The sequence below is a fragment of the Artibeus jamaicensis genome, unplaced genomic scaffold (genome assembly GCF_021234435.1).
Source record: "Artibeus jamaicensis isolate MK-2021 breed Jamaican fruit bat unplaced genomic scaffold, CSHL_Jam_final contig_797, whole genome shotgun sequence".
In the NCBI taxonomy this organism is placed as follows: Eukaryota; Metazoa; Chordata; class Mammalia; order Chiroptera; family Phyllostomidae; genus Artibeus; species Artibeus jamaicensis.
Window position 1 is genome coordinate 18,900,102 of NW_026521977.1, and position 25,814 is coordinate 18,925,915.

Consider the following 25,814-nt stretch of genomic DNA (forward strand, 5'->3'; position numbering starts at 1 on the left):
TTTTTCAAAATATAAGAGAAAGTTTATTTAGAAAGTTACAGTGGCAAAGATAGGTGCTTGGAACTTGCAATAAGTAAAGGTAAGATACCTGGGGGGAAGCAGAAGGGGATGGGAAAGCCTTGGGGCCTGCTCTTGGGAGGGAGGACATCAACCTTTTTTTTTTTTTTAAACAAACTTCATGAAATAGTTAAATCAGGAGCTTTGAAAAATTTCCTGGATGTTGGTATTCAGAATGGATTAAAGAGGAAAGAAGTAGAAGATGAAGATTAAGATGAGAGACAATAGGTAAAGAAGACAACTTGAATTAATAGTACTTACTTATTTACCAATGTTTACTATAGACAACTATAAAGCAGTCACTCTGTTAGGCACTGGCAATGCAAGGGTTAAGAAAATGATGACAGAAACCCTTCCTGGAATTTACATGTCTCATGTGTCTCAAATACCAATGTTAGGGACCAGGGACAGAAAGGGGAAAAAAAACTTTCCCATTTTCAGCTTCTTCATAGATATAGTAACGCCACATAACAGGAGAATGGAAGCCTTCAGTTAGAGGTGATCCAGAGAAATGCTTTGCGAAAATTCTGAAAATTTGAGGTTCTAGTGGAATATTTTTTTCTGTTTAACTTATTTTCTGTCACTGTAAGTTTCTCCTTTTGAGGAATGTTGTCATCTTTTTTTTGTTCTTTTCACTATTGTTTTAAAATCAAAAGTAAGTAATAATAAGTAAAAAGGATCACCTAACATACTATCTCTCTGAGGGACACTCTTTGTTTTTCTACTTTGGGAGATGTTTCAGCTGGTTATCCTCCTTAACTTGAAGAAAATAAGTGCTACTTGAAAATTTTATTTCCAACTGTCTGTCTTTCTAATTTGCAACTGCATGCTTTTCTGTTTTAAAGGCGCCTTCTAAAATACTCCCAGTTTGTAAAGCAGCAGAGAGTAAGTGTTTGGTTTTAAATATGCAGCAATTCGCCTCTCCCTTTGCCCTACCCCACTCGAGATAGAACGCAAGCAATAGAACATATCTGGGTATAAATAGGTTTGTGGTAGATTCAATCCTCCTAGAGAAGATTATGAGGGGAACAAAGGGCATTTGCATTGCTCAGAGAAAGGTGTTCTGTCCCCCAAAGTTAAACATTAACTCAGAACAAAAAGGAGAGAGTATTAAAAAAAAAAAGATCCACGAAGAACAAAAAACTTCAGGATGAAAGGTACTTAGGTCTGTGTCCCAAGGAAAAGGGAAGAAGTACAGACCAGGGCTTTGCTGTATAACCTTGGGCAGGTCTACATATACTTCTTTGAACCCCTGTCCTAACTTAAGAGTTTGGATCAAAGATTGCTATAATTTTCTTTCATCTCTAAAATTCTATCGTTCTGTGATTACGTTGTTTGAGACGTGCCATTCTGTTGATTTCCCTGTCTCCGGGAGGGAGGTAACTAATCCTTGGTAGTGGAATTGACAACGTGATGGAGAATTATCCATGCAGAGGCGGGTTACCCTCACATTTCCAGGTGTTTGGATCCTCGAGACACTCTTGGAAAATTTCCAAGAGGGCCTTTCTCCTGTTCTTTAACCTGACTTTATAATTCTCTTGACTCATTGGGACAGGGGAGCGGGAAGGACCTATGTTAGATTGGGATTGTTCACTTGACTAAGCATTTCCCCTTTCCTTACTTTTGGACCTTAAAAGAAAAAAACGCCCCCCCCAAAAAACAAAACAAAAAACAACAACCCAAAACAACACAGATCCTAAAGGGGCGAAAGGGATCTTTCGCCCCTATGATTACGGGATCTTGAAAGGCTTGCCAGAACCCTGCTCTCGCATTATCCTTTGGTGGTTAGGATCTTTTTAAAAATACATATTTTTGGCAGAGTGGGCCTAGGGAAAGCGAGGTTCGGAACAGTAGACGGGGTGCTGGAAGATTCTTCTTTTTGCAGGACGGGTGGTATGAGGGAGCACCGGGTGGGATCCACGCCCGCCCCTAGGCGGGCTCCGAGGTACAAGGGCGCGGCTGTGAGCGAGCAGGCGGGCGGGCCCCAGGGAGGGGCTTCACGGAAGCGCCGTGGGCTGGAGCGGAGCGGGGTGGCCCGGCTCAGCGCGCCGGGCAGGCGGTGGCGCTGCGGAGGCCGGCAGGCGCGGGGGAGGGGCCCGAGACTGGGGTGGCTGGCGGCAGCTGCCTCAGTGACGACTGCCGGCAGCGCGGAGACCAGACGAGACCAAGCTGCGGGCCCCCGCAGTCTTCGTCACTCCCGTCAGTCTTCCTTTCCCTCCTCTCGCGGCAGGGGCGTCAGGAATGGGCCCCAACTGCCGCGGGCCCCACACCCCGCGCCTCCCATAGGCCCCAGCAGTCGGAGGGTGGCCGGCTGGCCTCTCATCACCCTTCGTCCCAGCCAAGCCCAGCCAAGCCGTCCCCACCCCAAATCCCCGGGAAGAAGATGAGGGAGACGAGCCCGGAATTCAGCAGCCAGAGCAGCAGAAGCAGCAGCAATAGTCGGGGGAGGGTGTTTCGCCGTTTCCTCTTAGCCGCCAGGACAAGATGGCAGCGGCCGCGGAGAGGGGCTGAGCCCGGGCTGGGTGGTGCCGCCTGCTGAAGCGCCTGGCTCCCTGTCCTCGGCACTGCCCCACACCCCACCCCGGACATGCTTAGGGCTGCGGCTGCCCGAAGAGGGGAGAGCGCAGGCCTCTAGGAAGGTAAGGGAGCCGGGCAAAGGGTGGGGGCAGTAGCTGATTCAGGGGCCAGCGTGCCGTGAGGCTAGGGCGCCCCTTATCGGGATCCCTGCCGGGCCGAGAGTCCCGGAGTGGTGCGTACTCTCACTCATTCTGTAGCCCCCATCTCGGTGCCCTGCTGCTCCGCGCTGGCCCCAGCTGGGTGGGAGTCCAGGCGTCTCCCTAGGGGCTGGTGCGGCCCCAGGCTGGAGGCCGCCGGGCGGGTGCGCGCGCGCGCGATTGCTGCGCTCGGTGGCTCAGCCTTCGGGAAGCCGCTCTTGGGCCGAGCCTCTCCTTGCCAAGGTTGCGCAACGGCTTTTCCCAGCAACCGAAGTTTTGTTTAGTCTCACAGGGTGCCGCTTCCCCCATCGCAGCCTTAGGCCGTCACTACGGATACCTCTTGTCTTTCATTAAGGGGAAGAAACACAAACACACACGCAACTGGAGCACCCCAGCCGATGGCTGCGTCTCTGCTTTGTGGCCCAGTCACCGGCGTCGCCGAGCGGCGGGTTTGGAGGGTGTCAACTCCTGGGACGTGAGTGCTTGTGATTGTTGGGGAGGAGAAATGTGATCTGTCGCTTCGCGTCCCCTGTCGCGGCCCGAGGAAGGCGTGGCAGCCGCGCGGCGGGGCTGTTGCCGGCATCTCTCGTTACGGTGGTGGTGGCAGCCGCCGCCTTCCCTTCGCCGCACTGGGAGAACTCGGAGGGACCTAGGATGAGAACGTTTGTTTTCCAGTCGGGAGGGAGAAGTCTGTTTTAAAATGGTATGTTCAGCGAACCCCGTTTCACAGTCTTATTTCTGCTTGAGTAATTGCTCTAAGGGGTGTGTGTGTGTGTGTGTGTGTGTGTGTATGTAAATTACCTTGGACCTGTTACAAAGTAGTCCTAACACGTTCAGTCCTTGAACCGTGTTTTCACAACCTCATGCTGCCCTGGTTAGAATTTATTTTCCATCTGTCAGTTCGCTGCTTCTAAATATAAAGAATTTCTATTAGCACAGTAGAGTTTTTCACATTATCGTCCAGTTTACAGGGAAATGTTATGGTTAATTCTGTTGTCAACTTTAATGTCTCTTCGGTACAGAGTCGGGAAAGGAAGCTGGTAAACCAGTCTGTGCTTGTGCTTATGTGTGTGTACCTTCTAGTAGTTTGGAGATCGGCTGAATTCTTTTTTTGGAGGGGTATTTGATTGTTATCTGTAACTTGTGAAGTAGGATTACTACAGAATAGTCTAAGAAGACCATTCCAGTTTGTTTCAAAGTTTTAATGGCTGGGCACTTAAAATTTTCAGTTCCCCCTTTGATCAAATTATTGAGGAAAACTTGAGAGTAGGATCATTGGGTTTTGTTTGTTCCCAACTAAAACATTTTAATCCTGCATTCTCATTTAATTTTTCGGAAGCTGGGCAAGCCTCACCATATGTTTGATAAGTCTAGGTTCTGCTTATGTTTGCAAGCGCAGTGCTAATTTTATACAATGAGCCATGATAAGGATTTGATAGGTCATGATTAAACAGTATTTAAGTAAATAAAATATGACTGAGCTTTTTTAAAAGAAATAATTTTATAGTTCTGTTTGTTACCTTATGCTTTCATGCTGCTTGACAGTAACTGAACTGTAACCAACCAAATAAAATTCTTTACATTTAAATCAAGGAGGCATTTCTTGGCATATTTATGGGTGCATTCATAAAGTGTAGGGAGCTATTATTTATGGAATATGAATATAATGTTTAACCTTGTTGAGGATTATTTTCCTTTTATTTTTGAAATTTCCTTGTTTTTAATTGTGTTAAGGTAGAGGTTGTGTTGAAATAGTTGAGATTTGTACATTTCTTTTTTTTTTTTTTTGGTCATTATGGGAAAAATTGAACGATTTGTTAATTTTTCTTTCTACTCCAGAGAAAATATTTTCTAAAAAAAGTTCTTAGATTAAAACCATGTTTTAAAAAGGTAAGACAAGCTTGAAATCTAGAACAGAACCAGCCATTAAATGTTTCAAATTTATATTTGGACATTGCTGACTGCAGTAGCTAAACATACATATTAGACAAGCAGATCATAACATGGTGAGCCAGTCTTAGCTTATTGTCATAATACCTTTTCCATTGAACTACTCATTATCTTGCTTGTAAACCAGTCATTGGCTTCTGGGCATGGAGTTTTAGAGTCACATAAAAGTGGATGGTTTTTATGAGATAATTCTTCTTGTAAACATGCTTGAAAAGAAGCTTCAGATCATACTGTTTTAATTTTTTGGCTGTTCTGTCATGGGATACCATAAAGTAAGGTGCAAATTACAGAGGTAGGTTGCTGTAGCTAGCATGGCAAGACATGTAAATATTTGTTTGCTGCAAGGTGTTGAAAGCCCCCTTGCAACTTAAAATAGCAACAGTTGTCAAGTGAACTTTTTTATTGAGCTTGTGTTTTTAGTATTTGGTACATGAACACTGAAGATATATATATATATATGGAAGGGGATAAGGGGCAAATGTATATTTCAGAATGCTGAAATACTGTTTCTTATACATGGAATGGAATACTTGTTTGCATGTTATTTTCCATTTCAATGTCAGAATGACGTGTTCTGGTCACTTTTTAAAAAGTATTTATTTTCTTAAAAGATTTTATTTATTTATTTATTTATTTATTTATTTATTTATTTAGAGAGAGGGGAAGGGAGGGAAAAAGAAAGGGAGAGGAACATCTATGTGCCAGAGATAAATCGATACATTGCCTCTTGTGCACCCCCAACCAGAGACCTGGCCCACAACCCAGGCATGTGCCCTGACCTGAAATTGAACGGGTGACCTTTTACTTGGCTGGACGTCACCCAACCCATTGAGCCCCACCAGTCAGGGCTTATTCTGGTAAGGGGAGTTAACTTTCTTAATATGCTGTTCTCAATCCAGCAGCTCACTAAGGGTGATGATATGGTGGGTTAGAATTGCATTATTTGTGGTTATGGTGATTCAAAGGCATAAAAAATGTCATTTCTACTGCAACTTTACATCTGCATTTGGAGATGGCAGTATTTATATTTAAGGGTGTTTGTTCTAAGGAACTTTGAAGTTCTCCATTTGAAGTTTTAGAGTTATTCTTGCTTCTTAACTATTAGAGAACACAAAATGACTTGCTATACGATTATACTGTTGCTGCCAAAAGTAATGTTCATGTAAAATTCCAGGGTTTGCAGCTGTCCTAATTTCCTAGTGTCTGAAGTTGAGACTTCTAATGTGGTATGTTTAACTTGGAAATTACTTCCAGACAAACTACTAGGATTTTGTTAAAATGGAGGAATCCATAAATATATTGTATTGCTTCCTAAAAGTTGCCTCTCTTGCCCCACACAACTTTCTGAAAGCTTGGTCATGGCTAATCATTTCTCGATAAAATGGGAGCTTGAAGAAACTGCTGTAAATGCCCTTACTGGTTCTGGATCCATCTGCTTAAAAAGTGTATCTTGGCCCTGGCTGGTGTAGCTCAGTGGATTGAGCGTGGGCCTGCGACCAGAGGATCACAGTTCGATTCCCAGTCAGGGCACATGCCTGGGTTGCAGGCCAGTTCCGAGCAGGAGACACAGAAGAGGCAAGCACACACTGATATTTTTCTCCCTCTCTCCTTCCCTTCCCCTAAAGATAAGTAAAATCTTTAAAAGAAAAAAAGTGTATCTTGCCTGTTACCTTTAAGCACTTAGACTTGAATAGGGACATAAATACAGAGTAGAAGTTTCAAACCAGTGGTCTTTTAGGGTAGCCAAAGCACTTAATGTGACCAGCTTAGGGAGGTACAGCCCACTCTGTTGTTTGGCTTGGTCTAATTAAGAGTGGTTTGGGGGAAAATACCTTAATATTAGTGTGCTGATTCTGTACCTTTGTTATAGCGGTTGTTTTGGACTTCTTTAAGAACATTTTTTAAGATTATTATTTTTCTTATTGATTTTAGGGAGAGAGAAAGGGGGTGGAGAAAGAGAAGGAGATGGATAGAGAGGGGGAGGAAGAGAGAAAAACATGGATTTGTTGTTCCACTTATTTATGCATTCACAGGTTGATAGTTTATGTTGATATGTTCTGTGACTGGGGATCAGACCCCCAACATTGGGAGGACGCGGTAACCAAGTGAGCTACCTGGCCAGGGCTGAACCTTGTCTTAATCACTGTTAGGACCAAGCTAGAATAGAGATGGAGGTTGTATGTTATATATATTATTTACCCGAGTGTTTATCAAATTAGACCTTGACCTATTTGGCAGTTCAGGTGTTCTCCTTAATTGATCCTTGGGTCATGTCACTACACAAAGGCAACACATTGTATTTTGAGGCACACCACTGTATGCCGAGGCTCTTAGAGCCTCTACTCTGACTACTTGGATGTTAAAAGAACTGGATGAACATCGAAAATACAGTATTTTTAGAGTGCTATTTGTGGTTTGGGAAAGGTAAGTCATTTCACTGACTGACTTTGTCCTTTATGGTTAGTAGTTAATGCGAAATCAGTACTTTTGCAAGCTGTATTTTTCCCACAGAAAGGCTTTGAAATGAAACAAACCAAGGACAATATTTTTTACTGTAAATGTGCTGTTACCCTGACCCCCAAATTTTCTCTAATGGAGTTTTTTCTTCCTGTGGGAGAGTGAGTGAGAGGGAGGGTCGTGGGGCAGGGAAGGTAGAGAGAGAGGCAGGTAGGTAGAAGACGCTGAGCCATCGTCCGGGGGAGACTGGTTTGTTAGATTTGGGGGCCTTCAAAATCTCTTTTTGACTTGAATATCGAAGTTGCTAGAGACCAAAGTTCACTTGGTTATAGTTAATTAAATATTGTGGTAGTGTGGGGGAAAGATTAAGAATGTGCTTTGACACCTGCTAAGTGATCAGTCTTGTGAAATAGTATCTGTTTATCATCCTCCACCAGTGTTTTTTAAGTCCTCCTCCTCTCCTTCCTTGTGTCTTTTGTGTTTCAGTCTGATAGACTTTTTTTCTTCATGGTAGAATGTAGGGAACATAAGCTTTCTATCCAGTTTGAAAAAATCTTACATTATGGGCCTGACTTAAAATCGGAAGTGTGAAGAACGTAGAACATATTATTGCTATTAAAATGAGTATGATTTATGGGAATACTTTTTTTGATCTTTGGAAATCCTGAATGTTAAAACTAAGATGCATATAATGTATGAATTTAAATTTTTCAAGCTGAAGTCAGACCCTGACTTCTCTGTGGGTCACACGGTCCATTTTTACTGTCTGAGATCAACGTTTCTTCTTTCAAAGTTTAGATTTCCAGGCACACTTTTTATGTTGCATTTTTTCCCCTGCTTTGTCATTTAAAAAACAGAAACAAAAACATTGCGCCTAAAAAAATGTGGAAATTTAGGGAAGAATAATAAAGAGAAATGTAATACTTTGGTCATTTGAGCTGTACTTTTTCCTTTAGGTAAGGAACTACATTATGAAAGTAGAATTTTAGTGTATAAACTCTTGGTCACATTGAAAAAGAAAAGATTGGCAGGGTGGCCAGGTAAATTCTTTTTTATTTTATCTGATTGTTAATGCTAAAGCACCTTTTCTAATATGAGACAATTATTTTGGATAGATATTGAAATAATCAAATGAACAGATGTAAGTCACTCCCTCTCCACTTAAAAATTTTGTAGCCACTTACTATAAATTGTATTTGGTTACATATGGCTTACCAAGAAAGTTTTGATAAACAATGTGAAACTTGGCTATATCTGACTAACCAAACATCCCAGTTTAGAAAAATTTAAAAAATGTTTGACTTTCTCAAAACATTTTTATATTAACTTCAGATTCTTTAGCTTTCCCTACTTAGTTGCATATTACTCATAAATTAAAAAATATTTTACAATTTTGGAAAAATAAAATTGCCAACTTCAACACATTTGTAAAAATAAACTTGCTTAGAAAATGTAAACATTTGTTAAAGGCTTAAAAATTTCATTTGTATATATTTTGACGGTGTTATCTGTTTAATAATACAACAGGAGTCTCGTAGGTTGGGTAAACTATACGACTTTAGATATATAATGCTGCAGTCTTAAATAGTTAATAAGTAAGATAGAGTGATAACATATTGAAAATTGAACCTGACTTTCTAGAGACATTTCTTCTAATGTATAATTTAAATTAACACTTCTGAGGGCTTAAATATGTAATTTAGTACAGTTTCTTTTGAGATTAAATAGGGTATAGTGAGAGAACCAATGAAAATTAGAGGTTATGATGCTACACTTCTTTACAGTCTCAAAACAAAACAAAACAAAACACAAACATGTTTTTGGCAAACTTATAATCAGTTTTACTGGAGAAGGAACAAATATCTTGCCGTGTATTAGTTGTGTTTTAATATATTTTAGTTATAAAGATAAGAATAGTATTGGGTGAAAAATACTAGATTTTTAATTTTTTTAGCATGCTTTAAATGTTTTTGTATAGTTGGATCACAAACTGACTACAGATAAATGAAAAAGTTTTCAATGGGTGGTAAAACAATGATAAAATATTTGTATGAAAACTTTTATCTAGTACATATTTGAGTGTCTATTAAGTGCAAAGTTCTGTGCTATGAATGGAGTTTAGACATGATCATTGTTTTGAGCAAGTAGAAGGTAAGATTAGCTAAGTACTGTAAGTTTATTTTTGTGTATGTGTACATGAGTTGAAAAACACTGCCTGAGAAAAATAATGATTTAAATATAGCATAGTCATATTTCTTTTTCTTTTTTTTTTTCCCAAAGAGAGGGAGGGCAATGTCAACATGTGGTTTCCTCTTGTACACCCCCTCCTGGGGACCTGGCCTGCAACCCAGGCATGTGCCTTCACTGGGAATAGAACCAGCGACCCCTTGGTTCTCAGGCCAGCACTCAATCCACTGAGCCACACCAGCCAGGGCACATAGTCATATTTCTTAAGGCTGTTAATTTCATTTTGTTAGATGACATATTTAAGCTATCAGGAATAGTTCAGGTTTTTATTTATTTATTTTTAATCTTCACCCAAGGATATATTTATTGATTTTAGAGAGAGGAGGAGAAAGTGGAGGTAGGGAGAGAGAGGAGGAAAGAAAGAGAGAGAGAAATACTGATCAGTTGCTTCCAACTTGCAACCTAAGTATGTGCCCAGACTGGGGATTGACCTCTATCTTTGGCTGTACAGGAACAACTCTCCAACCAACTGAAGCACTCAGCCAGGGCTAGTTCATTTTCTTAAAGTTGTGTATTTACCACTTTTACCACAAAAGCCCCCCCAAAAACATCATTTAAAAATATGAACCATGCCCTGGCTGCTGTGGCTCAATTGGTTGGAGCGTCATCCTATAGACTGAAATGTCATGCATTCAATTCCAGTCAGGGCACATGCCTCGGCTGCAGGTTCAGGCCTGGTCCGGTTGGATGCCAGAAGCAGCTGATCGATATTTCTCACATTGAGGTTTCTCTCCCCTGCCTTCCCCTCTCTCTAAGATCAATAAGCATGTCCTTGAGTGAGGTTAAAAAAAAAGGTATAGCTATCTTGAAATTGTGTCCCTTTATTCTGGAAGAAAATGAAGTACTTCAATTTATAACCTATTACAAGGTAACTTAATCTTGCATTTTAGGGGAGGGTTATGTTTAAAAATATAAAATAGTATCCGAACTGTTTCTTCAGGTCAGAAATCATGTCTTAAAGATTTTTATCTTCCTGAAGTGCTTAATAGACATTGGGGAATAAAAGTAATCAACTACAAGCCCTGGTTGGTGTAGCTCAGTGGATTGAGCAGGGGACTGTGAAGCAAAGGGTGGCTGGTTTGATTCCCAGTCAGGGCACATGCCTGGTCCCCAGTAGGGGACACATAGAGGCAACCACACATTGATGTTTCTCTCCCACTCTTTCTCCTTCCCTTCCCCTCTCTCTAAAAATAAATAAGTAAAGTATTTTTTTAAAAAGTAATCAAATACAGGCATGCTATATTCTACCTCTCTATCCCTGAAAGCAGGGGTGTCCAACCTTTTGGTGTCTCTGGGCCACACTGGAATAAAAATAGTTGTCTTGGGCCATGAATTAAATATATTGTGACATCTAATCACACACAAAAAAATCTCATGATGTTTTAACTAAATTAACAATTTAAAAAAAGATTTTATTTATTAATCTTTAGAGGGGAAGGGAAGGAGAGAAATATTAATGTATGGCTGCCTTTCGTGCATCCCCTGCTGGGAACTGGCCTGCAACCCAGGCGTGTGCCCTGACTGGGAATCTAACCGCGATCCTTTGGTTCACAGGCCTGCGCTCAATCCACTGAGCTACACCAGCCAGGCTAAATTAATGATTTTGTTTTGGGCTGCATTCACAGCCATCCTGGGCTGCCTGTAGCCACAGGGCTGCAGGTGGGACACCCCTGCAAGTATAGCAGCTTTATTGAGTAGCCTGACAGGCACCTGACCAGACACCTGTGAATGTGTTATACACACATTTCACTTCTGAAGACATACCGTACCCCTCATCTCTTTTACTTCTAGCAGACGAGTCTGTTTCCCACATAGCGTTCAATAGGCATGAACGCCTTCCGGATTTCCAGCCTCTACCTCTGAGCGTAACTTATACCAGTGTACATTGTGTTTTCACCCCTGTCTCAAGGAAAAAAACATCTCCTTCCCCCTAGAATTACCCCCTATTCACTGTGTGGATTTCATCCTGAATTGTGTTTTTCAGCACCTTGAGCCTGTCCAATAACTTCAGGCCCCCCTCCCATTTTTTATTGCCCCCCCCCCTTCCAGCCTTTTAAAAATAGTCGGGTATCTAGGATCTTAAGTGGCCGTCTTTCAGTTGTGCCTTTTCAAGTCTGTGGACCTATTTTCTCTTTTCTTTTTCCACACTTCTTAAATGTGTACTGTAGCCTCTATTTGAATTTCTGTTCACTTTTTAGTTGTGTTGGCAGTCTTACTCTGTCCGTGACACTCTGCTGAAATTACTCCTAAGCTCTCCAGTAGGTTTATTCACAGCTTACATGTTTCTCCAGAAGATTGCGTCTGTAGTATACCCTACTCAGTTGTGAGTTTTCAGTCTCTCTTTTGAATTATGATCTCATTATTTTCCCCCATAGGTAGCTCTGACTGAATTGCCTATCTTATTTCCAAATGTTTAGTTTTCTGTATTTTCTTTTTCATATTCTCATTCATTTCTGTTGCTGCTTATGTTTGAAACTTGAAATTTTAAAACATTTATTTTAAAAAAATCTTCATCATTGGATGATTTTTAGAGATAGAGAATAAGGGGGGGAGAGAGAGAGAAAGACAGAAACATCTATGTGAAAGAGAAACGTCAGTCAGTTGCCTCCCAAGGCGCCCCACCTGGGGATTGTACCAGCAGTCTAGGCATGTGCACTGACTGGAATTGAACCTGTGACCTTGGTTATACGGGTGGATGTTCCAACCAACTGAGCCACCAGGCTGGGGCTTAATATATTTTGTTATGGTAGGTGAATTTTAAAAAGCAGTTCAGTGTGATAATTTTTACTTCTTTCGATTTGCATGGTTTTTGTGAATAACACTTTTAAGTGTTAACATTGTTATAGAATAACTGTTTTGGCATTTTATTATGTATAATTAATATGTAATCATTGCTTATGTCTATATTCTGTATATTCTATCTAGTTCCTTATGCAAATAAATGCCTAAAATATGGCATAAGGTCAGTTTGGGCCAATTTTTAGTTATTAAATGAGAATAGATTTCTGAAAAGTAAATTGTAACTATTTTGTGGTCATTTTCAGTCAAATGATTTAGTGTATTTTTTTATTTTTTAATTTTTAGAGCTAGGGGAAGGGAAGGAGAGAGGGAGAGAAACATCAATGTGTGGTTGCCTCTCAAGCGCCCCCCTCCTGGGGACCTGGCTCACAACTCAGACATGTGCCCTGACTAGGAACGGAACCATTGACCCTTTGGTTCACAGTCTACCACTCAGTCCACGGAGCCACACCAGTGAGGGCCAACCTTGTTGGACATTTGATAAAATTGTGAATCCAGAATTGAACTTCCTCTCTTGATTTTAGTTGTTTCAAAGGCAGATTAAGTTAGGTCATGTGCTGGTAAGGATCATTTTACCTTTGCCCTTTCTGCCTTTAATATTTCATACTTATCTGTAAAGGTTACACAGATTTTTAAAACAAGAAGTACAAATTTTGTGGTGGTTGTTGGGGTAGATTTCCCGTAAAGTAGAAAGTAAATAATTTGGCTTTCTATTAAGGGAGTTATTATAACTCAAGTTGATAAAACTGTTAACTTTAATTTTTTTCTGATTTTATCAGAAAAAATAGCATCCTATTTTATTTGGAATGTCTGCAAAACAGTCATGCTTATATTTTTTTCCTTGAATCCTTTTCCTAACAATCCACTGGTAGGTATTGGTAATCATAGATATTGTGTGATGAGTTTAAATAAAATCTTCTTTTGTACTTAAGTTTTATAAACCAGATTTGAATTGTTAAGCTTAAAGTTTACTTCAACAAAGAGAGTGCTCTGGTGAACTTTTTATTTTTAGTCAGCCTTTCTGTATTTCCATTTCTGAGTTTTGGTATTATATAGCTTGAAAGAATTTTAGAGAATTATATGCTGTAGTAAGAATAGTCCTTAAATGCTGTTTTTCATTAACTCTTTCTAGCTTTTCTAAAATAAAGATTTACATTGGCAGGGTGATTTCTAGCAGCTTTGAAATGTGCACTAGGTCATTTTCTGTTCCAAAAGTTGGAATTTTTTGCTAAGTCAGATGAAGCTTGTTATTTAACATGCTGATTTGTGTTACGGTCAACACATTCCGTGGATGCTTCGTTCACAGCACTGCCGGCAGATACCCAGGACTACAGTGTTTTCAAATAACTGTTTTGTAGGCACCTCAGATCGCAGGTTTATTTTATGAAGTTTTCCAATATGTGGTGGTTCATTTCCGTGAAAATGTTTTTTGTGTGAAACGTTTTAGTGTAATTTTCTGGATAGAATATATAATTTCTGGTAAAATAACCTGTTAATGATGCAGGTATTTTAAAATAGTAATATTTAAATGGCCATTGGAGAGTTAAACTCATTTGCTACATGCTAAAAACTTGTTTTCTAGTGTATCCTATCTTTTAGTTCTAAGAAGACATGTTATTTTGTCTTTTATAAATATATACTTGAGTCACAAAGAAATTCAGAAAGATCAGTAGGTGGTTTGACTAGAAACTACTCTTTATTGTCTAAAGACTGCTAGTTATGTAGTTCCATTTTCTGAATCCTATTGTAGAGCTCTGTGTAGACTAATACTAGGGTTCTCTGTCTTTTCCAGAGTGAAAACTCCTTCTCATTGTCACCTTTGATTGGACCACACAGAGAAATTCGACTTTTAGTCTTTATTGACTGGAGAAATTATATGACTGAAAGTTCCCAAAACTACTGTGAACTAAGTCATACTTCTAAGTGAAAAGATTGTCTTTTCAGTGCTTATGAATACCTTTTTTTATTAATGCTGGCAGATGATCCCAGAGCCACATTGCATGCCTGATCGTTTTAGGTTTTTGGTAATTTGGGCCATGCCTAAGATATTCAGCAGTGCATTCCCAAATGTATAACCCTTGGAGAGCAGCCTTGTGCAAGAAAAACATTGTTTTATGCCTGTCACTCCTCCTTTTTTTCTGTTTATCACTTGACAGAAATTCAGGTGTATAGAAAAATTACAAAAACAGTACAAAGAATTCCTCATATCTTTAACCTAGGTTCTTTCAGTGTTAATATTTCACACCATTTGCTTTTACCTTTTCTCTCTGTATCTGTATTATTCTGTCCCCCTGAACTATTACAAGTTGCAGAGATGATGTCCTTTTACTCAGTTTTTTTCTAAAAGTTTTTATGTCTTTCTGAAATCCAAAAGGTGTCTCAGTGTTTGTGTTGCTTCCTGACATTGACATGGCAGATGCTACTGGGTGGATTTTTTGTTTAACAGTGGCCTTCAGTTTGGATTTGTTTGTTTTCTTGTGCTTAGAAATATCACAGTGAAGTGTATTCCTCTTAGTACATCATTTCAGTAGGCACATGATGCTCACATTGATCATTCCGTTAAGGTGGGATCTGCTGGTTTCTTCCTTTTGATTAATTTATATCTTGCGGTCATGCACTTTGAAGGTGTGTAAATGTTAAGAACTCTCAAGGGTCTTGCAAGATAAAAATTAGCTAAGGATGCTGGCGGAAGATAGGAGATAAAGGACTGTTTTGGGGGTGGTAAGGTCAGAGATAAAGGTCTTTTTTATTTATAGTGATAGCGGTAGTCAGTCAGTATGTCAGTATTTGCCCTAGTTCCCCAACTCCATTCCCACAGGGTGATGTGAACAAGACCAGGTGACTTATGCAAAAAAGAAGTTACGTAACAGGAGTTACGTAATAGGAGTTCCAGGCTTAGGAAATTTGAATCTTATACTAGGGGCAATAATCCTGCCTGACATTTGCCCAAGAGGGAGTCATAATCTTTATTTTACTGGACATTAGTCAGCCTGTCCTTTGCTCAAGAGGAAAACATTATTTCTCCCTTCCAAGGCTGCTCAATATACAATATCGTTGAGCAGATACTCCAGAACAGAGACCTGCAGTACATGGAGAAGCAGGAGAGTCCCACAGTCAACAGCATCCAGTAGTTTTCATATCCATTGGTAATTATTGTTTGACTCAGTTATGATTGTTGCCAGATGGTAAAATTCTTAAAATATTTTATTTATTTATTTTTAGAGAGAAGGGAAGGGAGGGAAGAAGGGGGAGAGAAACACGGATGTGTGAAAGATACATCGATCGGTTGCCCTAGCACGCCCCCAACTGGGGACATGGCCTGTAACCCAGGCATGTGCCGTGACTGGGAATCAAACTGGCAGCCTTTCAGTTCCCAGGCCAGCACTCAATCCACTGAACACCAGCCAGGTGGCAAATGGTAATTTTTAGTTCTATCATTGCTTATTGTTTATTCATTTTTTTGTCTTTCCTGATCCCAGGTCCCTCACTCCTGTCCTCTGGGATAACTTCCCAAGAAACTCCCTGAGTACAGGCCTTTCTTTGAGATTCTACATTTAAGAGAACTCAGGCTAAGTCACAAGGAACCTCAAACTCAATATGTCTAAAACTGAGTTCAATTTTTCCTCTAAATTGTCCTCTTGTTTTATATTTTATTCATTCATTTATTAAATTAAAAAAATACATTTATTTTGAGAGAGAGAGAGAAATGGAAACATCAATGTGATAGAAGCATTGATCGGTCACTTCCCATATGTGCCCTGACAAGGGAGAGAATCCACAAGCCAGCTGTGTGCCCTTCGGTGTGCAGGACGATGCTCCTAGCAACTGAGCCACCCACTAAGGGTGGGTTTATTTTTTTTAAACATTTCCTATATTATTATTTGGTGATTAGTTATTCTTTGTTTTTTTGGTGATCAGTTTTTCAAGCCAAAAATATGGTTGTGTCAATTTCTTCCTTTCTGTATTCCTCACCAAGTTCTGTGGTTCTTTCTTCCTACTTGTTGGCAGTCGGTACTTTCAACTTCATCGCCCTTGACTATTAACAGTAGTCTTTCATGGGTTGCCATTATTGTTCCTTTCCAGTTTATCCTTCACAAATTTTCTTGAATAATCTTTTAAAATGTTAATATGAGGCACCCCATCACCCATAACTCCTTAGCCAGGAAGACAAGGGTTTTAAGATCTGTGTCTTCTTTTAAAGCTATCCTTTTCCTCAAGGATTGTCTTTTTCTTTAGCTGCCCCCTCTACTGGCAAGTTAATGTCTAGTGTGGCGATTGGCAAAATTTCTTACAGGGCCAGATGGCAAATATTTCGGGCTTTGCAAGCCACATGTGGTTTCTGTTGCATACTTTTTTTTTTTAAACAGCCCTTTAAAAATGTGAAAAACATTCTTAGTTTTTGGGCTATACAAAAATAGTCTGGGTAAGATTTAGCCAACCATAATTTGTGTGTCCCTGTTCTAGCCAAATAAAACTGGTATATCATGTATTTCATTCTGTGCCCTTATATATGCTGTTGGTTGGTACTGCATGGAATATCCTCTCCTACATAGCAGACTTCTTCACATCCTCCTTTCACATTTAGCTCATAGGTTAACTTCTTACTGAATCCTTTTTTGTGCTCCTTTAGCGCATATGTTAATCATCCCCTTTTCTTTGCCACCTGAATCCTTTATGTTGCTGCTGTCACTAATGAGGTAGTTATTCATGTACATATGTTTGCTTCTTGCTAGGAGTTCATTGATGGAAAAATGTTTGTTTATTGCTTATTCTTCCTTTTCCTAAATGTCTTTACTTGATTTGAATTTTTAAAAATTATACTTAAAAATGATAAATTTTATCTTATGTATATCTTACAATTTTTTTTACTTTAAATAACTTTTTAAAAAGATTTTATTGATTTATTTTAGAGAGAGGAAAAGGGAGGGGAAAAAGAGAAGGAGAGAAACACTGATGTGTGAGAGAAACTTCAATTGGTTGCCTCTTGCATGTGCCCCTACCAGGGATTGGACTGCAAACCCAGGCATGTGCCTTAGCAGAGAATCGAAGTGGCGACCTTTCTCTTTGCAGGACAACATTCAGCCAACTGAGCCATGCTGGTCAGGGCAACTTTTTATTTTTAATTACACTTGACATACAGTATTATATGAGTTTCAAGTCTACAGTCTAGTGACTAGACATAATTATATAACTTGTTAAGTGATCATCCCAATAAATCAAGTACCCATCTGACACCATACATAGTTATTACAATATTATTTGACTATATTCCTGAGCTGTACTTTACATCCCTATGACTATTATGTAACTACCAATTTGTATTTCTTTTATTATTTCCTATTTTTAAACACTTTTTTCTTTTATTATTTATTCTAGAGAGAAAGGAAAGGAAGGAGGAAGAGAGGGAGAGAAACAGTGATGTGAGAGAAACCTCGATTGATTGCCTTTTGTATGCCCTGACAGGGGGTAGAACCTGTAGGCCAGGCATGTACCCTGACCAGGAAACAAACCTAACCTTTTGGTTTGTGGGACAAAGACCAACCACCTGAGCCACACTGGCCCATGCCCAGCTAGTATTTCTTAATCCATTCACCTTTTTCACCCATTTCCCACCCCCTTTTCAACAGGCAACCATCAACATGTGCTCTGTATCTGTGAGTCCGTCTCTGTTCTCCTTATTTGTTAATTTTGTTTTATACATTCCATTGTTCATAGATATGTATTTATTGCCATTTTATTATTCATATTTTTATTTTTCTTCTTACTCTTCTTAAAGAAGACCCTTTAACATTTTATGTAATATTGGTTTGGTGGTGATGAAGTCCAAGAGGGTTGATCTTGTTTGGGATTCTCTGCACTTCCTAGATGTGAATGTCTTTTTCCTTCACCAGGTTAGGGAAGTCTGCTGTCATTATTTTTTTTACATAGGTTTTTAATTCCTTGCTTGCTTGCTTTCCTGCCACTCCCATGATTTAAATGTTGATTCTCTTGAAGTTGTCCCAGAGGCTTCTTACACTGTCTTCATTTTTATGGATTCTTTTTTCTGTCTTTTCTACTTCCTTATCTTCCAGATATCTGATTTGATCCTTCATCTACTCCATCATTGATTCCTTATAATGTAGTCTTCATTTCAATTAATATATTCTTCATTTCTGACTGGTTCTTTTTATGTTTTCTAGTTCAGTTTTTATGTTTCCTGTGTCTTTGTTAAAGTTCTCACTGCGTTCATCTACTTTTCCTCTAAGTTCATTGAGCATCCTTATAACCAGTGTTTTGAACTTTGCATCTAGTAGATTGCTTGTCTCCATTTTGTTTAGTTCTTTTTCTGGAGTTTTGTCCTGTTCTTTTATTTCGGATATGTTTCTTTGTCTCCTCATTTTGGCAGCCTTCCTGTGTTTGTTTCTCTGTATTTAGTAGAGCTGCTACACGTCCTGGGTTTGGTAGTGTGGCCTAATGTAGTAGGGGTCTATAGGTCCAGTGGCACAACCTCCTCTGTCACCCACCCTGGGCACTCCCCTTCCTGCCCCTCATGGGCTGTGTAAACCCTCCTGTTGTAGTTGAGCCATTTATTTATTTTCATTTCTATTGAACTTACTCTATTGAATTTATTGGGGTGACATTGCATAATAAAATTATAGGTTTCAGGTACACAATTCTATAGTATATCATCTGTATATTATATTGTGTGTTCACCACCCAAAGTCAAGTCTCTTTCCATCACCATTCATCTCCGTATACCCTCTTCTATCTCCACCTAATCCCCTTGTACTTGAGCCTCTATTGCTGTTGTCATTTCACTGGGAGGGATTCACCCCCAGGCTGATTGGTTGCAAGGACTGGCAGGGACCACTGTGGAGAATAAGCTGTGCAGGGGCCCATCCCAGAGATCAGGACTTAACGTCAGCAGGGCTCTGGTGCCGGCTGCATTGCCCCATGAATGTATTGCTTGCGGAGATTGTCGGATGATGCTTTGATGTGGTTTGAAGCTATCCTCCCAGTGCACTGGTATCTCAGGAGGTGCAGAGAAAGGCTAGCCATCACCTGTGTTGTGCCATGACCACTGGCATAAAGTACAGAGTGATCTACATGTGGCTGCTACTTGTGCTGGGCTTAGAGGTGCCCAGGAGAGGCCAAGCACTGAACCAAGGCTGACTGCCACTAGTGTTGGGCCTGGGGCCACTTAGCGAGAGGTATGGGGCATGTGGAGGCCAGATGCTGCTTGCTTGAGAGATTTGGAAATAGCTTGAGTGGGCAAGTCAGGTGGACATGGGTCTTAGTTAATCACTGGGGCAGGGCTGATGGTATCAACCAGGTTGATGGAGGCTCAGATAGGGTGCATCTTCCTGGCTTGTGGGAGAAGGGCTCAGAAAAGGAATAATAGCCTCTGCTAGCATGTCTGTCTGGGATAATGCTGTCCTTCCAACTCTTGCCTCAAAGCCAGATAATTCAGTTCCTTTGTGTATGTCCCTTTGCTTTTTTAGCTGCAGCCTCCAGTGCTGGACCTTAGAGCAAGTAAGGCAGAGCAAGTCCATTAGTGAGTCCTTTAAGAGGAATGCCTAGGACTCCAGCAGCCTTTTGTCTCACTCAGCCATGATTCCCACTGTTCTTTTTACAGCCGGAAGTTATGGGGACTTCTCTTCCTGGCACTGGAACCCTGGGCTGGGGGTGGCCTGGTGTTGGGCTGGGACCTCCTCACTCCTCAGAGGGTACCTCTGAAGCTGAGATATTCCTGTGGATCTTTATCTGCTACACATGGATTCTGGGTCTCCACCCCTCCTTAAAAGTCCCCACGTGGCCTTTTTATTATATCCTTAGCTGTAGGACTTTCATTCAGCTAGATTTTAGGTAGTTCTGAATGAGGAATATTCTGTGGTTTATTTGTAATTTTAATGTGGTTGTGGGAAGATGCAAGTAACACATTTACCTATGCTACCATCTTGACTGGAAACCTGAATTTAGTCTGTTGGACATTTTTTAAAGTTTATTTTTATTTATTTTTAGAGAGAGGGGAAGGGAGGGAAAAAGAGAGGGAGAGAAACATTGATGTGCATTGATCGACCAGTTGCCTCTCACATGTCCCCAGCTGGGGACCTGGCCTGCAGTCCAGGCAATCCTGACTGAGAGTTGACTGGTGATGTTTCAGTTCATAGGCCAGCACTCAATCCACTGGTCCATATCAGCCAGGGCTCTACTATAATTTTTTAAAATAAGGATTATTTATTTATTTATTTATTTATAAAGATTTTATTCATTTATCTTTAGAGGGGAAGGGAAGGAGAGAGGGAGAGAAACATCAGTGTATGGTTGCCTTTCGTGTGTCCCCCGCTGGGAACTGGCCTGCAACCCAGGTGTGTGCCCTGACTGGGAATCAAATCGCAGTCCCTTAGTTCACAGGCCCGCACTCAATCCACTGAGCTACACCAGCCAGGGCTCCTATAATTTTTTACAAGAAAAAATTAAAACTTTAGGATTGGCTCTGATTGGTGTGGCTCAGTTGTTTGGGTGTTTTTCTGGAAGGCGAAGGGTCTTGGGCTCCGGTCCCAGTTAGAGAACATGCCTGTGTTGTGGGTTCAGTCCTGGTCTGGGTGTGTGTGCAAGAGACAGTTGATCAGTGTTTCTCTCTGGCATCGATATTTCCCTTTTTCTCTTTTTTCCTCCCTTTCCCTCACTCTAAAAGTAAATAAATAAAATATTAAAAAATAAAATAAAAATTGAGAATTGGTCTTGCAGGGTAGCCAAGTTGGTTATAGAGTATTGTCCTGATAGGCCAAGGTTGCGGGTTTGATCCTCTGTTAGCGCACATACCGATCCAACCAATGGATGCGTAAATACTTGAATAACATTGATGCTTCTCTTTCTCATTTCCTCTCTCTCAAGTCAAAAAAAGAAAAAAGTTGATTTTGGGTAATCCAAGGCATTATTATCTTTAATTACATCTATTTGTGGTGTCAGAGCACATTCGAAAGAAGAACCTGATTACAAACAGAATGTGTATAAATTTGGCAGAAAATAATACAGACTTTTCATATTGGCTAATGAATCTAAGGTAGTAAAATATTTCAATCTCTGCTTCCTCCCTCTTTTTTCAGAATATTTGTAATATGTATGCAAAGAAATAAAAGAAGTTTTATTTTGGCTAGCGTTAGACCCATGCTTGTGGGTGTCAATATTGGTTACATGGCTGTTTTGGTAATTTTAAAAGGATGTGAAGAATTTGGACAAAGTTCACATGGGTCTTAAAGTTTTGTAGAGGAATGGAAAGTAAAACCCATTAATCAGAGTTCAAGTACGTTAGATTATTAAGCTTGAAGATTGAAAGCATAGTGCGTACTTTATAACATGGGTCTTCACCATCCTCTGAGTGGTATGTCATGGGCAACTCCAGCTCATAAAGGGGTAGAATTTCAAAACTTTAGTTTCTTAGTTGATAAGGACAAATGACAAGTTCATGAATAACCTAGCTACAGAGGTATAACGTAGTATACATGGCTATGGAAAATAATAGGAAAGAGTATTTTACTGAATGAATGTTTCAGACCCCGTGGACTTCAGCAGCTCTTTGGAATACTGTACTCTGTAAAATCTGTAAATGTGCACCATAAACCCTGAGTGGTGTGGCTCAGTCTCTCTCTCTCTTTCTCCCTCCCTTCCCCTCTCACTAAAAATAAATAAATAAAATCTTCAAAAAATACGCACTATAAAATACTCTTATTGGGACATGAGTTTATCTGATGGAGGGCGGGAAAAGGGAAAGGCTGAATACTTGGATGTGCCAGGGAGTCCCAGTGGTCAAGTTAGTTAGTAATTGTGAATTATTTTGGGGTCTATTATAAAAACTATCTCTAGCACCACTCCCACCCCCTTCTTCTTATGTGCTATGTATAGTATGTGACATCCTACCTGTTTAGTTTCTGAAGTCCCCTTTGAGATTGGTCCCACAGGGCAGTGGTTTGGGTTATTGGTTGGTGAGGAGTAATTACTTTTTCTAAGCTCCCTTTAGTTGGCCTCGGGTGGGGCCCTTGGTTTAACTAATTGCCTTCTAATTTGGTGTGTTGGGAAAGGAAAGGTAGGAACAGCAGGATTCAGAAATTGCCATAGTTTCTTTCTTTCTTTTTTTTTCTTCATAGTTTCTTTAATATGTCTAAGGTATTTCCTTGGATCTCAGCTGTTGTCCACAGCATGGCACCTTAATTTAGCATGGTAGGGATTGGCCTAGAGTGGTATACATTCAGTTCCCTAGGACTTCTTGTTGACGGCTCAGACATGAGGGCCCTGAATTGGTAGGACTTGATTTTGCCTAGTTTTTGTACAGACTAGATTACTGGTTCTCTGAGGTTAGTATTATTCTAAATGGCTTTAGGAGTGTGTACATATACAGATGTTGGTAACTCATCACAGACCTACCGGATTAGAGTCTTTTCTGGGTGGAGTTCTATATATACATCATTTATTTAGTTACATTATTTATTAATGCAAAGTGCCAACATGCTTACAAGTAGTTAGAATAGTATAGTGAACTCCTTTTTATAATCAAGGTACTATAATGAACAGTTTATGGCTAACCTTATTTAGTCCATATCCCCATCCATTTTCTCGTCTATTATTTTGAAGCAAAACCCAGATATATTACTTTGTCTCTAAATATGAAATATATATATTTTAATAGATCCCCCAAATGATTAAAAACTTTTTGAACAGGTCATACATATACATAGTAAAATTTAAAGTGGTAAAGAGGATGTATAGTGAATAACAAATCTTTCTCATTGCCCCCAATATTCTTTGTACTTTTATCTAAATCAAATTTATAATTTTAATGAAATCTATAATTTTAATGTATGTACAGATAGATATTAAGAAATTTTTTAATATTACACATTTTTCTGAATCTTGCATTTTTTTTCAGATAATTGTAATATTTTCAGAGTCAGGCCTTAGGAGGGTAAAGAGATTGATTTCATTCTTTTTGAAGACTATATATAGATGGTTTATTTATCAAGGTGTATCTAACCAGTGCCTTTTAGATGGATGATAGATTATTTCCAATATTGTATTTCTTTGCACAATGCTGCACGAATATTCTTGTATTAACTGTGAATGAGTTGCCTGATTCTGGATGAGAGGACATATCCATTTGCAATTTTGTTAGGTATTTTCAGGTTGCTTTCTTACCATCTGTGTGTGGTATGCAGGGTTCTCCAGCCTCACCAGTTCCATTTTAAAAACACTTTTCAAGTCTGTCTTATTGGTGCTTATGCTTTTGTTTAAATCCTTGAATATTTTTGTAATAGCTGCTTTAGAAATTCTTGTCTGTGAGTTACATCATTTGTCTTTTGGAATTTATTTCTGTGGGTGTGGGTCATAGAAGTGACTTTTTTGCAACACTCATAATATCTGAAGAACTAACTAAAGTAGAGTTATTGAAATGCTTCTTCTCCAAGGTAAAAAAAATCTTGATGGAATTTAACTGTTTTTATAAATTAAGCATTTGATCTTTTTAAAGTGTTCTTCATGAGATTTAAAATTAAATTTTTTGTAGTTAATGTTCTTTTTCTCTTTGTTTTGTAGGTATGGCCTCACAAGTCTTGGTTTACCCACCATTTGTTTATCAAACTCAGTCAAGTGCCTTTTGTAGTGTGAAGAAACTCAAAGTAGAGCCAAGCAGTCGTGTATTCCAGGAAAGAAACTATCCACGGACCTATGTGAATGGTAGAAACGTTGGAAATTCTCATCCTGTCACGAAGGGTAGTGCTTTTCAGACAAAGATAGCATTTAACAGACCTCGAGGACACAACTTTTCATTGCAGACAAGTGCTGTTGTTTTAAAAAACACTGTGGGTGCTACAAAGGTAATAGCAGCTCAGGCGCAGCAAGCTCAAGTAGAGGCACCTCAGATCGGGGCGTGGAGACACAGGTTACATTTCCTAGGAGGCCCTCAGCGATGTGGATTGAAGCGCAAGAGTGAGGAGTTGGATAATCATAGCAGCGCAATGCAGATTGTCGATGAATTGTCCATACTTCCTGCAATGTTGCAAACCAACATGGGAAATCCAGTGACAGTTGTGACAACCACCACAGGAACAAAACAGAGTTGTACTACCGGAGAAGGAGACTATCAGTTAGTACAGCATGAAGTCTTATGCTCCATGAAAAATACTTATGAAGTCCTTGATTTTCTTGGTCGAGGCACTTTTGGCCAGGTAGTCAAATGCTGGAAAAGAGGGACAAATGAAATTGTAGCAATCAAAATTTTGAAGAATCATCCTTCTTATGCACGTCAAGGTCAAATAGAAGTGAGCATATTAGCAAGACTCAGTACTGAAAATGCTGATGAGTACAACTTTGTACGAGCTTATGAATGCTTTCAGCACCGTAACCATACCTGTTTAGTCTTTGAGATGCTGGAACAAAACTTGTATGACTTTCTGAAACAAAATAAGTTCAGTCCCCTGCCACTAAAAGTAATTCGACCCATTCTTCAACAAGTGGCCACTGCACTGAAAAAATTGAAAAGTCTTGGTTTAATTCATGCTGACCTCAAACCAGAGAATATTATGTTGGTGGATCCTGTTCGGCAGCCTTATAGGGTTAAAGTAATAGACTTTGGGTCGGCCAGTCACGTATCAAAGACTGTTTGTTCAACATATCTGCAGTCTCGGTACTACAGGTAGGTGACAATACTTTTTGGTTATGAAATAAATGCTGAATTTATGCTAACTGAAATGAATCTGTGTGTGATGAAAAAAAAAGACTGCTTTAGATGAAGAAGGAAGTCGAGACAAGATCAGTTCAGGTTTCAGGTTTTAACAAGATTTTTAAAATGTAGGCATAAAATCTGCCGAAGCAGAATAGTAATCTTTGCTGCAAAGTTCAGTGCGAAAGATGTTTCATTATTTTTATTGTTAATAGAAGATCTGAAGGAATGATTATGAAGCAGAAGGTTTAATATGTTGAAGAAGGGCTTATAGTACAATATCTTTTTTATATGTCTTTGGGCATTTCAGCACTTAAGAGAACTGGTTTATGGCCCTGGCCAGGTGGCCCCGTTGGTTGGAGTGTTGTCCGCAAACACCAGAAGGCTGCAGGCGCAGTCCCTGGTTGGGGTGTATACGAGAGGCAGCCGATTGACGTTTCTCACTCACATTGATGTTTCTCTCTCTCTTTTTCCCTTCCTCTCTCTCTTAAATCAATCATAAAAAGACAGAACTTTTTACTGTTGATTTGTTGAAATCAATAATATGTAGATCAGGTATAACTTAACATTTAGAAAAATTATGAGAATTCAAAAAACACATTTCCATGGCTGTCACGAACATTCAGGCCACTTCTTCATAAGAAGTTTTATTATGTTCTTTCCCCCTGTATGGTATTTATAGTGCTATGGATGGAATTTAAAGAAGAAAATAATTTCCATGTTGATAAAGTGCTACAATGTCATGATTAATAAAATACTCACTTCGAGTACAATATTCTTATGGGCTAGCCAGTGATGACCAAGATTCCAAAAAATCTTCTTGTGTATGTAAATGCTTTGAACTTACAGTTTTATAATTTTGAGAAAATTTTTTCACATCAGCCTGCGTGAGTTTA

At 39.6% G+C, this 25,814-nt stretch overlaps 1 protein-coding gene across 6 annotated transcripts in view; it reads left to right on the forward strand.

Moving 5' to 3' along the window:
- The first annotated feature begins 2,175 nt into the window (after positions 1–2,175).
- Positions 2,176–25,814, forward strand: part of HIPK3 (homeodomain interacting protein kinase 3) — a 91,279-nt gene continuing 67,640 nt past the window's right edge. For 2 of the 6 annotated variants that reach the window (XM_037128307.2, XM_037128310.2), the window contains exons 1-2: positions 2,176–2,696; positions 23,793–24,891. In XM_037128307.2, the coding sequence (XP_036984202.2) occupies positions 23,795–24,891 (1,097 nt within the window). In that variant the 5' untranslated portion in view covers positions 2,176–2,696; positions 23,793–23,794. Of the gene's footprint in view, positions 2,697–3,041; positions 3,247–3,285; positions 3,475–23,792; positions 24,892–25,814 lie in introns of those variants that run through there. The other 4 variants (XM_037128311.2, XM_037128312.2, XM_037128309.2 and 1 more) reach the window with 3 other exon arrangements.